The sequence below is a fragment of the Artibeus jamaicensis genome, unplaced genomic scaffold (genome assembly GCF_021234435.1).
Source record: "Artibeus jamaicensis isolate MK-2021 breed Jamaican fruit bat unplaced genomic scaffold, CSHL_Jam_final scaffold_537, whole genome shotgun sequence".
NCBI lineage: Eukaryota > Metazoa > Chordata > Mammalia > Chiroptera > Phyllostomidae > Artibeus > Artibeus jamaicensis.
Genome location: NW_026522047.1, coordinates 43,822,717 through 43,836,266, shown reverse-complemented (window position 1 = coordinate 43,836,266; position 13,550 = coordinate 43,822,717). Strand labels below are relative to the sequence as shown.

The 13,550-nt window shown below is 48.4% G+C and overlaps 1 protein-coding gene across 1 annotated transcript in view; it reads left to right on the top strand.

Annotated features, from left to right (window-relative positions):
- Positions 1-13,550, top strand: part of LOC119056011 (mucin-16) — a 67,940-nt gene that overhangs the window by 15,091 nt on the left and 39,299 nt on the right. The window contains 13 exon segments of the mRNA XM_053658467.1: positions 935-970; positions 1,196-1,261; positions 1,885-2,015; positions 2,103-2,170; positions 4,048-4,220; positions 6,227-6,262; positions 8,888-8,923; positions 9,121-9,201; positions 9,955-10,079; positions 10,277-10,344; positions 11,873-12,045; positions 12,353-12,388; positions 12,600-12,665. Of these exon segments, the coding sequence (XP_053514442.1) occupies positions 935-970; positions 1,196-1,261; positions 1,885-2,015; positions 2,103-2,170; positions 4,048-4,220; positions 6,227-6,262; positions 8,888-8,923; positions 9,121-9,201; positions 9,955-10,079; positions 10,277-10,344; positions 11,873-12,045; positions 12,353-12,388; positions 12,600-12,665 (1,095 nt within the window).

Below are 13,550 nucleotides of genomic sequence, written 5' to 3'. Positions count from 1 at the left end.
GGGGCTTTGGTGGATTACTGATCTTGATTTAATCAAGCCCTGGCCCGGCCTTTGTCTTACTGTGTAGCCCTGGGCCGTGAGACCTCTGTCAATTCCAACATCCTTTTCCAGATGGGATTTTTTTTTTTTTTGAAGAAAAGCCACCTAAGATTATTGTGAGAGTCCAGAGAGATAAAACCTGAGTAACCCAAGTAAGTCACATGGCTCTACTTGGCCCAGTCTCAGAGGTAAGTTCCATTTTAAGACACCCAGTCAGATCATCAAATATAAAATAAGTCAAAGTTTTGCTTGCATTACTTCCAGTGCATCGGAGAGGATCCAGTTTGTATTCCAGAACCATACTTATTAAGATCCTCTTTTTCTTCTTATTTTTCAACTTTATAGTCTCTGAATGATATCCAGTCTTTCTTCCTTCCACAAGCCCTCCTCTCTCTTTCTCCCTCTCTCTCTCTTTCCCCATTTCCATCTTTCTCCTTTATTATCTCGATTCAACATTACAGAAGTCTGAGAACTACATCATCACAGATCAGGCTGTCTTTGGAGAGTTGGGTAGTGGGAAAAACTCAAAGATAAAACTATAGTTAACAGATAAAGGGAACACAAATAAGGCTGGAAACTCTCATATAAAATTGTTGTCCCTATTATTTATTTGATAAGTTTGCTGTTCTTCCAGGCACTTAATCAACCCTCACAAGATCATTATTGTCTCTCTGGGTAATGGTAACGAGGATGAAATTATCATTAGCACAGTATGAGTCAGTTAACTCATAAAGATCTACTGTTAACTCATAAAGAGTGCTGTTGTTATTGACTGATGTGTCTCAGAAAAAGTCCTCGGGGGGGACGGGGTTGTGTGCTCGTGTTTTTATTTCTACCCCCACCCGCTTCTTAACCTCCTCTCACCCTCTCACCCTTCCTCTGTGCCTCTCTGCAGGTTACAACCATCGAGACTGGATCCCCACCACTAGCAGTGAGTAACGAGGGCTTCGATGTCCTTATGTCTTTGGGACCCTTCCTCCCCAAACCTCATCCCCCAAAAGAGGACTGTACCCCATACTCCAGGTGGTTAGCCCCTGAGCAGGTGCAGCCTACCAGAAGCCTCAGATGAAAGATGCAAGTTCCATGAACAGCTCTACCCTCTCAGTGCTTTATGATAGGGCTCAACAATTTTTATTCATACTGTATTTTCTTTCAGCCCTGGTGACCTCCACGTTCTCTCCAGGACCCGCAGCATCTGTGAGCCCCACCCCCAGCTCTACAGGTAGGAATCGAACCTCTGAGTCCGTTGGGCTTCACCTCTCATCATTCCGTGGCTGATGGATTTCTGCGCGATCTGGATTGTGGTGCCCCCCCGCCCAGCGCAACTGTCTCATTCTCTCCCTCACTCCCTACTCTCTGGCCACAGCAGTCTCATTTCTTTCCCTGCCCAAACATCCTTCCATCCTCAGGGCTTTTGCACTTACTGTTCCTGGAACTCGGTGTGCCTGGTTCCTCCTTGTTGTCTAATCTCAGCTCAGTGTGCGCTTGCTCAGAACACCATTTCCTTCATGGCAATCAGTGTGATTTGGATTCCTAGACTGCTCAAGTCTTTGTGGCCCAAGGCTGAGCACAAAAAATCTCCGCACCTCCCCTTCCCACCCAAATGCCCACAACTTGTCGGCCTTTGAACACTCTGGGATGTGAGGGCTGAGGCTCCCCTTGGAGTTGATGTCACACGTCTAGCACGGAGGTCCCTCCTCCCCCTCAGCTGGCTGTGGAGGGAGGGCACTCCACTGGGACCGCTCAGGCCTCAACAACTGGACTCTGTGGACTGAGAGATAACGGTTCCCCCATATACAGCTCAGGCCTAAAGTTGTAATGGGTTTCCTTTCTCCTTCCCTCCAGCTGCAGATGTGGGCCCAGCCCCAGTGCCTTTCACCCTCATTTTCACCATCACCAACATGCTCTACACCCCAGACATGAGGCGCCCAGGATCTGCGAAGTTCAACTCCACTGAGAGGGTTTTGAATCACCTGGTAAGAGCCCATTGATGCCTAATCCAGCCTTCCTCGTTCTCGTCCCACCCAGCATCTTCAGCTTACCTCCCTCTCCCTCCTCTCCAGCTTGGTCATTTGTTCAAGAACACCAGCATCGGCCCACTGTATTCTGGCTGCAAACTGGCCCAGCTCAGGTAAGACTGTCTTTCCTAACACATATGAAGGGCATTGTCACAGGCAAGATCACCCAGAGGTGAGAACCTGAACATGACAACTACAAAGCAAGAATCATTAAATGATGGGGGTCTTTCAGGGATTCAGATTTGGAAGGCGTTGCTTCTGACTGAGTGCATCAGAGGGAGGCTCCCTGAAAGAGGTATCCGTGAAAGGTCTTCCATTATTTGCATAAGCAGATCCACAGAGCATTCATGCTCAATGATCAGAAGATGCAGCACTGACTCCTTAAGCAAACATGAAAGGAGACACTGTCAGATAACTCCCTGTGACAGATGCTACAGGCACTGAGAGAACCAGTCATGGGCTTTCCTCAAGGTGTCCACAGCCACTATATGAGGAGAATGGGGGACACCTGTAATAGTGTCAACAATAAAAAAATTAAAAACTAAATAAATAAACTTAAACAACATGCACACAAATCATATGAATGGGGTTAGTACAATGACAAAGTGTCACATGGGAGCCATAGGAGCCCAGGGAGTGGACTTTTAGCTCAGCCTGGGGAGTGGAGTGGAGGCTGTCTGAGGACGGTGGTGCCTGAGGTACATTTTGACAGTCAAGTGGAAGAAATGTCGGCAGAGGTATTTCAAGGGGTAGTGTAGCTTAAGTAACGGGGCCGATGTGAGAAATATCCTGGTGCATGAGAGAAATTCTGTGAAATTGAAGAGTACAGTGTGGAATGAAAATAGCAATTGAATAAAAGAAAAAAAGAGAGGAAGGAAGGAAAGAAGCAGGAAGAAAGGAGGAGGAAGGAAGTAGCTTGCTTGACTGGGGCAGCGGCCAAGCAGACGGATGGGTGCACAGGAGTGTGACTGAGCGAGTGACAGGTAAATTACGTGATGAGTTTTGAGAAGTGGATAACTTCTCAAAGCCTTCAGGTTGGAGCTGGGGTTAAAGGCACGTGAAGGAGTTTTCATAGTATTCTGCACAGCAAAAGGCTGGGCACTGATGATCTGCATGTCCAGATGAATAAAGTCACATCCTGTTTCCAGCCCTGTGAGGTTTTGGAAGTTCTTTAACATCTCTATGACTTTGTTTCCTCAAATATGAAGTGGGAATCATATCAGCATTGATCTCACAGAGTTGCTGTAAAGATAAAAAAAAAAGACAGCAAATGTAAAAGTGGAGCAACCAGTAGGTGTTCCATAGTATCAGTCACATTTATTCAGAACCATGGGGAAACACGGAGTTCTAAGCAGAGCTCTGACGTGACATCATTTATTTTAAGTTGAACACTGGTAGAGTTGAGGATGGAAAAATGTGCAGTGATGATGGGACAGGAGGTGAGACCAGTGACATGTTGGACCAGACCTGGATATTGCTTGGACGGGGGTGGAAAAGATGGCAGAAGGTTCAGGAAGCCTTTTGCATCTCTGGCTCTGTCATGGATATGGAAACATGGGAGGATGAGCAGGTTGTGCTATTAGGAGGGATGATGATAAGCTTAATTTGATATATTTGGAATCCAAGAGATCTGAAGGACATCCTAAAGCTGATGGAGCCCAGGGCAGAGGTCTTGGCCAGACAGAATGAGAGAAGACCTCACAGTAATAAAACTGGTAGAGTCATCAATGACCCCAGAAGAATGAGAGGCAAGAGAGTAGAGTTGCCTAAGGATGAAGCCCCACAGATCAGCCACTTTATGAAGTGGGAAGGTGCCTAGATGAATAGCACCCAGAAAAGAACATGCCCGAGAAACCAGTCAAGACCCAATAACGTGGAATATCCTATAACTTGGGGGGATAGGTCAATCTGAAGGAAAGAGTTGAGTAAAGTATATGACTCCCCCGTATCTTTCAATGTCCCTATTTCCCTAACACCACCACCACCCTAGGGCTGAGAAGGATGGGGAAACAACTGGAGTGGACATCGTCTGCACCTACCATCCTGACCCCGTGGGCCCTGAGTTGGACATAGAAGAGCTGTACCAGGAGCTGAGTTGGCTGACCCATGGCGTCACCCTGCTGGGTACCTACACCCTGGACAGAGACAGTCTCTATGTCAATGGTGAGCGTCTGTGCTGCAGCTGGAGTCTCCTATGGTCCCCTGTCTCTACACCAGTAGTTCTCAACTGGAGGTGATTCTGCTGGCAGGGGACATTTGTCCCCTGCAAAAATGTCCAGAGACATTTTCGTGTGATGACTGGAGGAATGCTAATGACGTCTGGTGGGTAGAGGCTAACGGTGCTGCTAAAGATCCCACCACGCACAAGGCAGCCCCCCACCAGGAAACATTATCTAGACCAAAACGTCAACAATGTTGAGGTTGAGAAACTGCTATACAGAGATTCGCAGTTCTGGTGCAAACCTAGCATTTCCGTGGGGGCTCATTTTTTAGTGCTTTACACGCCACGGGAGGTCGATTTTCTTTCCTTTTTTACCACCTGGAAAGAAATGTTTTCTCCTCCTGTCAGAGCCTGACAGGGTCACGCAGACTTGAGAGACAGAAGTGGGTGATGCAGGCCCTGCAGCTACGCCTTCCCCAGCGGGCGGCAGTGCCCATCCAGCCCTCCCTCTACCTCCCTCTCCCATCGTGACAACTTTACAGCCATGTTCTGCGTTTCCAGCTCAGAATGACACTCATGAAACTGTCCCTGGAACAATACCACACTCAGCCAGCACACCACGAGGGGTGGCCACAGTGCCCCTAACAGCAATGCTAACACCGAGAATAACTGTAATAGTGGCCGGTTCTCACCCAAATGTGCCAGCAATAGTGCCAAGGTCTTCATTTGTATTATCACCTATTAATCTGACTCTAAACCCTGTGAGCTATAATACACATTTTTAGAGAGTCATCATGCATTCAGACAGGAAGTCGTTTGCCCAGAATAATCTAGTCATAATGCATTGGCAGAGTCAAGATTCGAACCCAATATTGAGTCTAAACTCCAAGTTCCTAACCATGAGGCCACAATGCAGACCATTCACACAGAGGAAGCTCGAATCTCAGGACAGGAAGGGGCGCGAATGACCCTAGTCTAACACGCTAACCTAGTGCTTGATTCGTTATTTACCCTCTATATCAGCTTGGTAATTCTTTTTACATATGGCTTGAAACATACATTTGTCCTGACAATAGCTCACCCTGCTGTGTGTCCATAGAAGACCTGGGACCGACTTAAAGCAGTGGTTAATAGAATGGGACTTGGTGAGCGACAGGTGTCTGTTTTGTGCGATGCTGAGCAAGTCGTGTAACCTCTCCAGGCACTAATGTCCTGTTTATAGAATAAACATACATACCAGGCAGGATGGTCCTGAAAATCAAATAAGATTACTCAACAATAACCCAGGAAAATCCCAGAGCCCCTTTGGGTCCAGTCTTTACTCAACTCTCTCACAGAGCATCACAGGAGATGCAATCCATGACCGAGAGGAACACTCACGAAAAATTTTCTTTTCCCCACTTCTCTCGTGCTCCAGGTTTTCCACCATCCACCTGCCCCCCCCAAGTCTCCCCTTTTTCACCCCCCGCCCCCCCCAAGTTTCTCCAGTACCCCCAGCACATGTGCTTTCCCTTTCCGCCATCTTGCTTCACTTCACCTTCTCTCTTAAGCTGCTGCAATTTTGTCTGTTATCCATCACCAAAAAACCAGAAACTAAGCTAGAAGAATAAAATGATACTATCATAAAATATTATGAAGAAAGAGAAGTGAGAGAACACAGATAAAATCATCTTAATGGATTGAGAGAACACAGATAAGGCTTGGAACCCACGGTAGTTTGTAAATTTGCCCCATTACCCTGGTAATGCGTTCAGCATTATTTCTGGTGCGTAGAACATTCCTAATAAATATGGGCAGCTGTTATTGTGTTTTTACTTTGGTGATAATAATGGTGATGATGTTCATCATTATTTTCAAAGGACAAGGCCACCAAGTGAAATGTAGATGTTATTGTTCATTTATGAACCTCAGAAAGTTTGTCCATGCATTGTATTTCCACGCCTGCCACCTACCTCTTCCCTAAATCTTACCCATCCAACAGGACTTCACTCTTCCTCCCTTCCCGCAGGTTATAACCGTCGCAGCTGGACCCCCGCCACAAGCAGTGAGTACTCAAAACTGAAGCGTCGATCAGGGCCCAGTGGACCCCTGTTCCCCAGAGTGCATTCTGCAGGAGAGAAGCTACTTCCGCCCTCTTTGAAGTGTCCGGCCCCAGGCTCACAGCAGCCCCTCACCCACCTAGGGTCTTGCTCTGAGTCAAGACAGAAGCCCAAATGCCAGTGAACAGCTTCTGCCCCTCGTTCTTTCAGGATCGGACTCAATTTCTTCTCCCATTTTTTCCCCTCAGCTCCAGTGACTTCCACATTCTCTCCAGAATCTTTCACGTCTCTATCACCCATTCTCAGCCCTGCAGGGCAGACACTGCTCTCTGAGGTCCACAAAACTGGACCTCTGCGTAGTCTGGTCCCTGCGAACCACGCAGCCTTAGCCGGTCCCCTCATTCTCTCCATCACCGTGGGAATGCTGGCCAGATCAGACGTCTGTCTGTTCTGCTGGTGTCCTGACCGCCGTCTGGCCCTGATGCCAGCCCTTCCTGAAGCTGAGCTCTTCCTGACACCTTATTGCCTTTCAGTCCTCAGGCCCACCATCGCCTTCTCTGAAAGACCTTCCCAGACCACCTTAGAGAAAGTGTCTGGGCTGGTGGTTTTTGTTGTTTGTTTTTCGTTTTTTTCTTTTTTTTTTAGTTTATACTTTTGGAATTTTCTAAGCTTCTGAATCCAAAAATGTAAGTTTTCAAGAAATGTGTGGAAGTTTCAGCCACTATTTCTTCACCTTTTTTTCCACACCACTTTTTTTTCTGTCATTCTGGTTCTCCAATGAAATGACAGTGTCCCACAAGTCCCTAAGGCTCTGTTCATTTTTTAGAAAAGACTTATTTATTTTAGAGAGAGGGGAAGGGAGGGAGAATGAGAGGGAGAGAAACATTGATGTGAGAGAGAAACAGCAATTGGTTGCCTCTTGTATGTACCCCATCCGGGGACCAACCACAACCCAGGCATGTGCCCTGACCAAGGATTGAACCGGTGAGCTTTTGCTCTGTGGGGTGATACCAACCAACTGAGCCAGTGGCTCAGTGGCTCTGTTCATTTTTTAAATCGTTTTTTCTTTGTTCTTCAGATTTGATCATTTCTGTTACTATATCTTTAAAAATCACCCTTTCCTCTATCATCTTCATCCTGCCCATCAAGTGGGTTTTTTTTTAACCTCAGATACTGTGTGTTTCAGTTCTACAACTTCCATATGATTCTTTTTTAATAGTTTCCCTTCCTCTGCTGAGAATGTCTATCTCTACACTTATTTCAAGTGTGTTTACCTTTACCTCATGGATCACAGTTCCAACAGCTGCAGTAAAGTCTGTACCTGCTAATTCCAACACCTGGGTCACCTTGGCACTTGCATCTGTTACTTGTCTTCCCCTCATTGATTGGGTAGATTTTTTTACTGATTCTTTTAAGTCACATAATTTGGGGTGGTATTCTGGATGTTGTAAATTATGCTCGTGTGTACTCTGGGTGCGGTTGTCCTCTTGGGGATGCTACTGTTATTTTTGTTTGTTTGTTTTAGCAGGCAGCAAGCTCCCTCCTCTCTGGACCACACAAGTTCCGTTTCTTAGTTCTATTTTGTCAGAAATATGGGATTTCTATCTTAACTTTATCTACCTATCCTTACTCCCTCACACATAGCTCCATGACCGGACCTGCCTTCAATAAATCTATTAGAGGAAAGAGTTTTTAAAAAGAGTGAAACTCTGTGTGTGTGCATATATATGCCATTGGTTTAAATTATATATATATACATATATATACATACATATATACACACACACATATGTGCAATTGGTTTAAATTTTTAAAATTGTGGTAAAATATACATAATATAAATTTGCCATTTCAGGCGTATGGGTCAATAGTTGAAGTATATTCACACTGTCATGTAACTAACCTTTTAATCTTACAAAACTGAAACTCTAAATCCATTAAAAAAATAATCTCCATTTTCCTTTCCCCTCGGGCCCTGGCTACTACTATTCTACCGTCTGTGCCCATGAATTTGACTTCTCTAGGGACCTCATGTAATAGTGACTAGGATTATACAGTATTTGTTCCTTTAGTTTCCCAGAGGGCATGTGGACTCTCCCATTTGCCACGGGACCCTGCCATGTGTGGTCTTCTGCCTGAGCAATCGCCTTTGATGACTTGAGAACCCCCATCGACCCCCGAGTGTGCAAATCCTTCTCTCTCCTTGGCATCTATGCATTCCAGAGAAGTGGTCTGTGCGCCTGCCCAAGGCACACAACCTTCCTGCAGGGGGAGGAATGACAGTATCCTTCTGGCCAAAGCTAATGGAGATTCAAGAGTCTGTCTCTTCATCTAGCCCCCTGACAATCTCAAACGCCACCTAGACCCTGAGAAGCAGTTAGCAAGCCCATGCTCACAAAAGGGTGGTGTAGGTACTTTCCCAAATAAACTGCAAGCCCACGAAGGCAGAGACCGGGTCTTTGGTCTCGCAGCCCTTTAGAAACAAGATGTACTTGCCCCTGAATCATTACTGTTGAACTGTGTAGACTTGAATCTCTGTGTGGGGTAAGTAAGGGCTTGTGGTCCTCAGCCTTGGTCTTGGACATCCCTCCCTGCTCCTGTCCTAGTGCCGCCTCCCCTTTTCATTTCAGGTTACACCCATCGGACCTCAGCCTCCACCCACAGTGGTGAGTACTTAGGGTGCTGATGGCCAGGCACTCCAGGCCCCATGGACAGCAGCCGATCCCCTACCCCAGGGCCTTGGCGGGAGAGGCAGCCAAACAACCTGACTGTCTCAGTCACTTCCAACAGCAGCGGCCTGGGCTGGACTGGGAGGATGCACCGAGTCATCCGTGCCATGCTCACATCCCCATTCTTACTCCAGACCATTTCTCTTCAACCACTGTGACCTCCACGCTCTTCCCAAAGACCTCGCTGGTGCCAGCCCCCTTCTCCAGCTCCACAGGTAGGTGACTTCTCTCCCAGCTGCCTCTAGAAAGCCCTAAAGCTGGGGCCTGGGGCTTGCAGAGCAAAGCTGCTGTTTAGGGAACTAGAGCTGCTATGGGTACCCTCTGCTCTGCTCCGCACTCCTCAAGAGCAGAGACTGTGCCCTCCTCATCTGTCCAGATGTTGATCTTGGACAATTTACTTACCCTCTCAGTGCCTCAGTTTCCTCACCTGACAAGTGGGAATAATACTTTGTAAGGTCGTTGTGAAGGTTAAATGGAAATGTGCGCAACAGCACCTAGCACTGGGAGCACCGAAATATTTAGTTTAGCAGACATCACTGGGCACGTGCTCTGTGCTGGGCGGAGGGGACACAATGTCAGGTCGGGTGTGATCCCCAACCCCCCCCCCCCAGGATCTGTGGCAGTCCTGTGTTGGCGGTCTGAGGAGCTGATTCCCACAGAAGCTCCACCAGCGTTTCCGCCAACAATGCACGAGTGTCCCAGTCTCTCCACATTCTCAGCAACACGTGTTGTTTTCCTTTCTATAAACAAAACGGCCATTCTCATGGATGTGCACGCTACTGCATTTAACAGTGTCTTGCTTTTCTCATTAGACAGCCTTCAGTCTTAGGTCCTAAGGTTGCGTACCTGCATGCTTTAAACCCCTGCTTCCTCAGACCCAGGCGCTGAATCTCCAACCCCAGAGTTGTCTGAGAGTCCGGCCCAGGTCGGACTCAGGCTCCGCCTCCTTTTTCCTTCCCCCGCTGCAGCAGCGGCCCCTTTGCTGGTGCCGTTCACCCTCAACTTCACCATCACCAACCTGCACTACGAGGAGGGCATGCGGCACCGGGGCTCCAGGAAATTCAACGCCACAGAGAGGATCCTGCAACGTGTGGTGAGAGGCCTGCCCACCAACGCCAGCTCCACCCACTCCCCCCCCCCCCCCCCCCCCCCGCGCGCTCTAGTGTCAGCCCCGCCCACCCACTTCTGCCCGTACCCTCACCAGCTCTGCCTTAACTCACCAAAGCCCTTCCTGGCTCCTCCAGGCCTCCCTCAGTGGTTCCTTCTCACCTCCCCTCTCCTCTCTCATAGCTGAAGTCTGTGTTCAAGAACAGCAGCCTGAAATTACTCTACGCAGGCTGCAAACTAGCCTCACTCAGGTGAGACCCTCCCCAAGAACACAGCCCACCAGGGGGATGGACCCTGACCTTGGGCTCCACGACTTTGAACAACGACTGCCCATGGATACTAAGCATTGAGAGTACAACAACAGGATCTAGAAATTTACTAAGACCCAGGGCACTGTGCTGTTACTTTGTATTGAATCTCATCAGTCATTGCAACAGCCTGTTGCAGCAGGAGCGGAAGGTGAAACAGAGGCTCAGGGGGATAAGCAGCTTGTGCCCATCTTGCACAGAAATCCCAGGTTTCGGGTTGTAGATCCAAACTCCTAGCCCTGAAGCTGCATTGTCTCCTCTGCTCACATCCTGACCTTGCAGGGTGTGGAAAACACCAATCCGACAACCTCCCTAAAGGAAATTGCCCAGAGAATCTAAGAGGGGAAGGAAAGCCAGTGTTCCAGAGAGAAAGCCTGCTCCTAGTGGGTCAGACTCAGCGGAGGGAGCCTGCCCTGCCAAGGATGGCTGGGAGTTCAGGGGGACACTTTCCCCTGGGAAGGGTTAGAAACGGCTGGACACTCAGGCCTGGGGTGGGAATGGGTTAACACTGGTATAATACCTAATATACATGATCAAAATCATAATTTATATTACTTAGTGTATATACATGTATATAATTAGATATAGGTATAACAGATAAACTATATAGTTATATATATAAGACATAATACAATAACAAACTATAAGTAAATATATATCATCATATATTAAATGCAAATGTTTATTACATCTTATATTATATACAGTGGTGTTGTATACTATATAACATATACTCTAGTGGGTGTAATAGAAATTGTGGGACTTGAGCCACACAGCCCGCAGGGAAGCTCTGCGGGTCCGAGTGCACCATGAGCACCGAGCACTGGGCCTGCCGCACACTTAGTCTTCAGCAGATGGCGGTGGTCACTGTGGGAGGCCTTCTACCCGGGGCCCTGGGGCAGGGCAGCCCTTTCCCTCTGGAGATGCTGAGGCAAGGAGGCCGTAGGCTGGACAAGTCACACTTTCAGAGCTCTCGCCAGCCATCTAGTCCCTTGAGTTGCTTTAAAACTATCCCAGTCCCGCTGGTTTTTACTGTCTAGAGAGGGTGGCTTCAGCCTTCTGATCCCACCATTTGAAAACTCCAGCTCCCTGAAGGAAAGTGGCACTCACTGGCCGTGCAGTGGTCATCTGTCCTGGGGCCACAGCCACTCATTACGGCCTGGCTCGAAGCACCTCATGTCCGCCAGGACCTGTGACAGGACTTGGCTGTCCTGGCTTCGTTTGGCTTCTCGATAGTTCGCCCTCTCGGTAGTGCCCTCTCTGTCTGTCACACACGGCGTGCTCCTGGGCCCGCAGGGGCCTGGAGTCTGGTGGCTTCCTAGTTATTTGTTTGTGGAGGTCATCTTCCTGAGGCAGCAGATTCGTTGTTAACTAGAGTGCCCCCACCTCTGTCTCGGGGGGGCAGAAAGAGGGAGGGGAGGACGAATGGTGCAGAGAGAGCTGGACCAACCGTGTGGCCCTTCACACCCAGCCCTGAGAGGGAAGAGACAGCCACCAGAGTGGACGTCATTTGTGCTCACCGCCCTGACCCCGAAGGCCCTGGGCTGGACAGAGAGCGGCTGTACTGGGAGCTGAGCCAGCTGACCCGTGGCGTCACCGTGCTGGGACCCTACGTGCTGGACAGGGACAGCCTCTGGGTCAATGGTGAGCGGCTGCCGTGTGCTCTCTTTCTCCTTACCGGGCAGCCTCTGCCTGCTGACTTGAGAGTTTCTCTTCTGGCCCTTTGGGGCTTGGCCATGTGGCTAAATGGACCTCATGGTTTGTTCTTCATCTTGGACTCACTTCACCCTCAGGGCCTTCTTTCCTGGTATAAGGGTGCTGACGGAGAGTCCCCAACAACCTCTGTCTTCCCCACGAACCCTCCTCCTTGCACCAGGGTAGCCCTGACCATATGGGGTCCCCCACCTCTCCCCTAACCCTTACCCACGAGCCTCCCTCACTCTTGCTATAGGTTTCACCCATCGGAGCCCCACACTCTTCACCAGCAGTGAGTACACAAGCGATGTCCCAGTGACCCCCACTCCACAGGGAGGGAGCCCCTGGGAGGGCATAGGTTACCTACTTCCCCTCTTCCCCAGCTGCAGAGGGAATCCCAGCTTGCACGCGTGCAGCGAGTCCAATAGTAATAATAATACCCCCTGCTGTGTTTCTGCCATGGGGGCGCCTTTCTGCTTTCACTGACAAGCGCTCTTCTGTAGCTCCTGGGACCTCCACAGTCGACCTAGGGACCTTGGGGACCCCATCTTCATTCTCCAGCGCCCCAGGTAAGTGTTGGCGAATGGTACATCAGTTAGAGAATCCCTGGTGGGTGTTACCATCTCTGGCATTATTCACTCAAATAAAGACAGAAAGTCAGAGTAAATGTAATAATGAATCAATCGATGAACTTTATTGAGCAGCTACTCTGTGCTGGGTCCTGGGGATACATCAGGGAACAGGAAATTTTACAAAATTTCTGCCTTCATAGAGCTTATATTTTGTGATATAAGAGTGTATATTGTGATGATGGTGATGGTGATAAAGCGGACGGTGACAATGACGGTGATGATGAGGTGGTGGTAATGATGACAGTGTTGGTGATGGTGACAAAGGCACTGATGATGATGGTGGTAATGGTGTGGGGATGGTAGAGACGGTGATGGTGGCAGTGATGATGTGGTGATCAAAAGGTAAGGGGTAACATGTGACATTACTGAGTGCTGAACATGGGCCAGGTGCTGTGCTCACTACCTACCTAGTGTTATCTAATATGCCTTTGAAAACTTTCTACCATTATAGGCAAAGAAGACATAGAAACCTTCTGTTTATCACTCACTTTAAATCCCGTGGCTTATTTTTAAAAATAAGTATATTGTACATGCTTGCGTTTTCTCTGTATTTGACAATTATGGTTATTTCTGTTGACCTCACAATTAAGTAAACCTACAGTATGAAGCACTCTGTCTTACTCCTTTGTGCTCCTTAGTGTCTACTGCAGTGATGTGCACATAGTAGGTCTATAGGCAATGTGTGGATTTTCCCAGGAAAGGAAGGAATCAAGTGTGATTCTCTGTGATGAGTGCAAACACTCCTTTCCTTCCCTGGTTCTAATTTTTAGGGACCCTGTCAGACCCCACCCAGTATAAACATGTGGCATCTGTGCCGGTGCC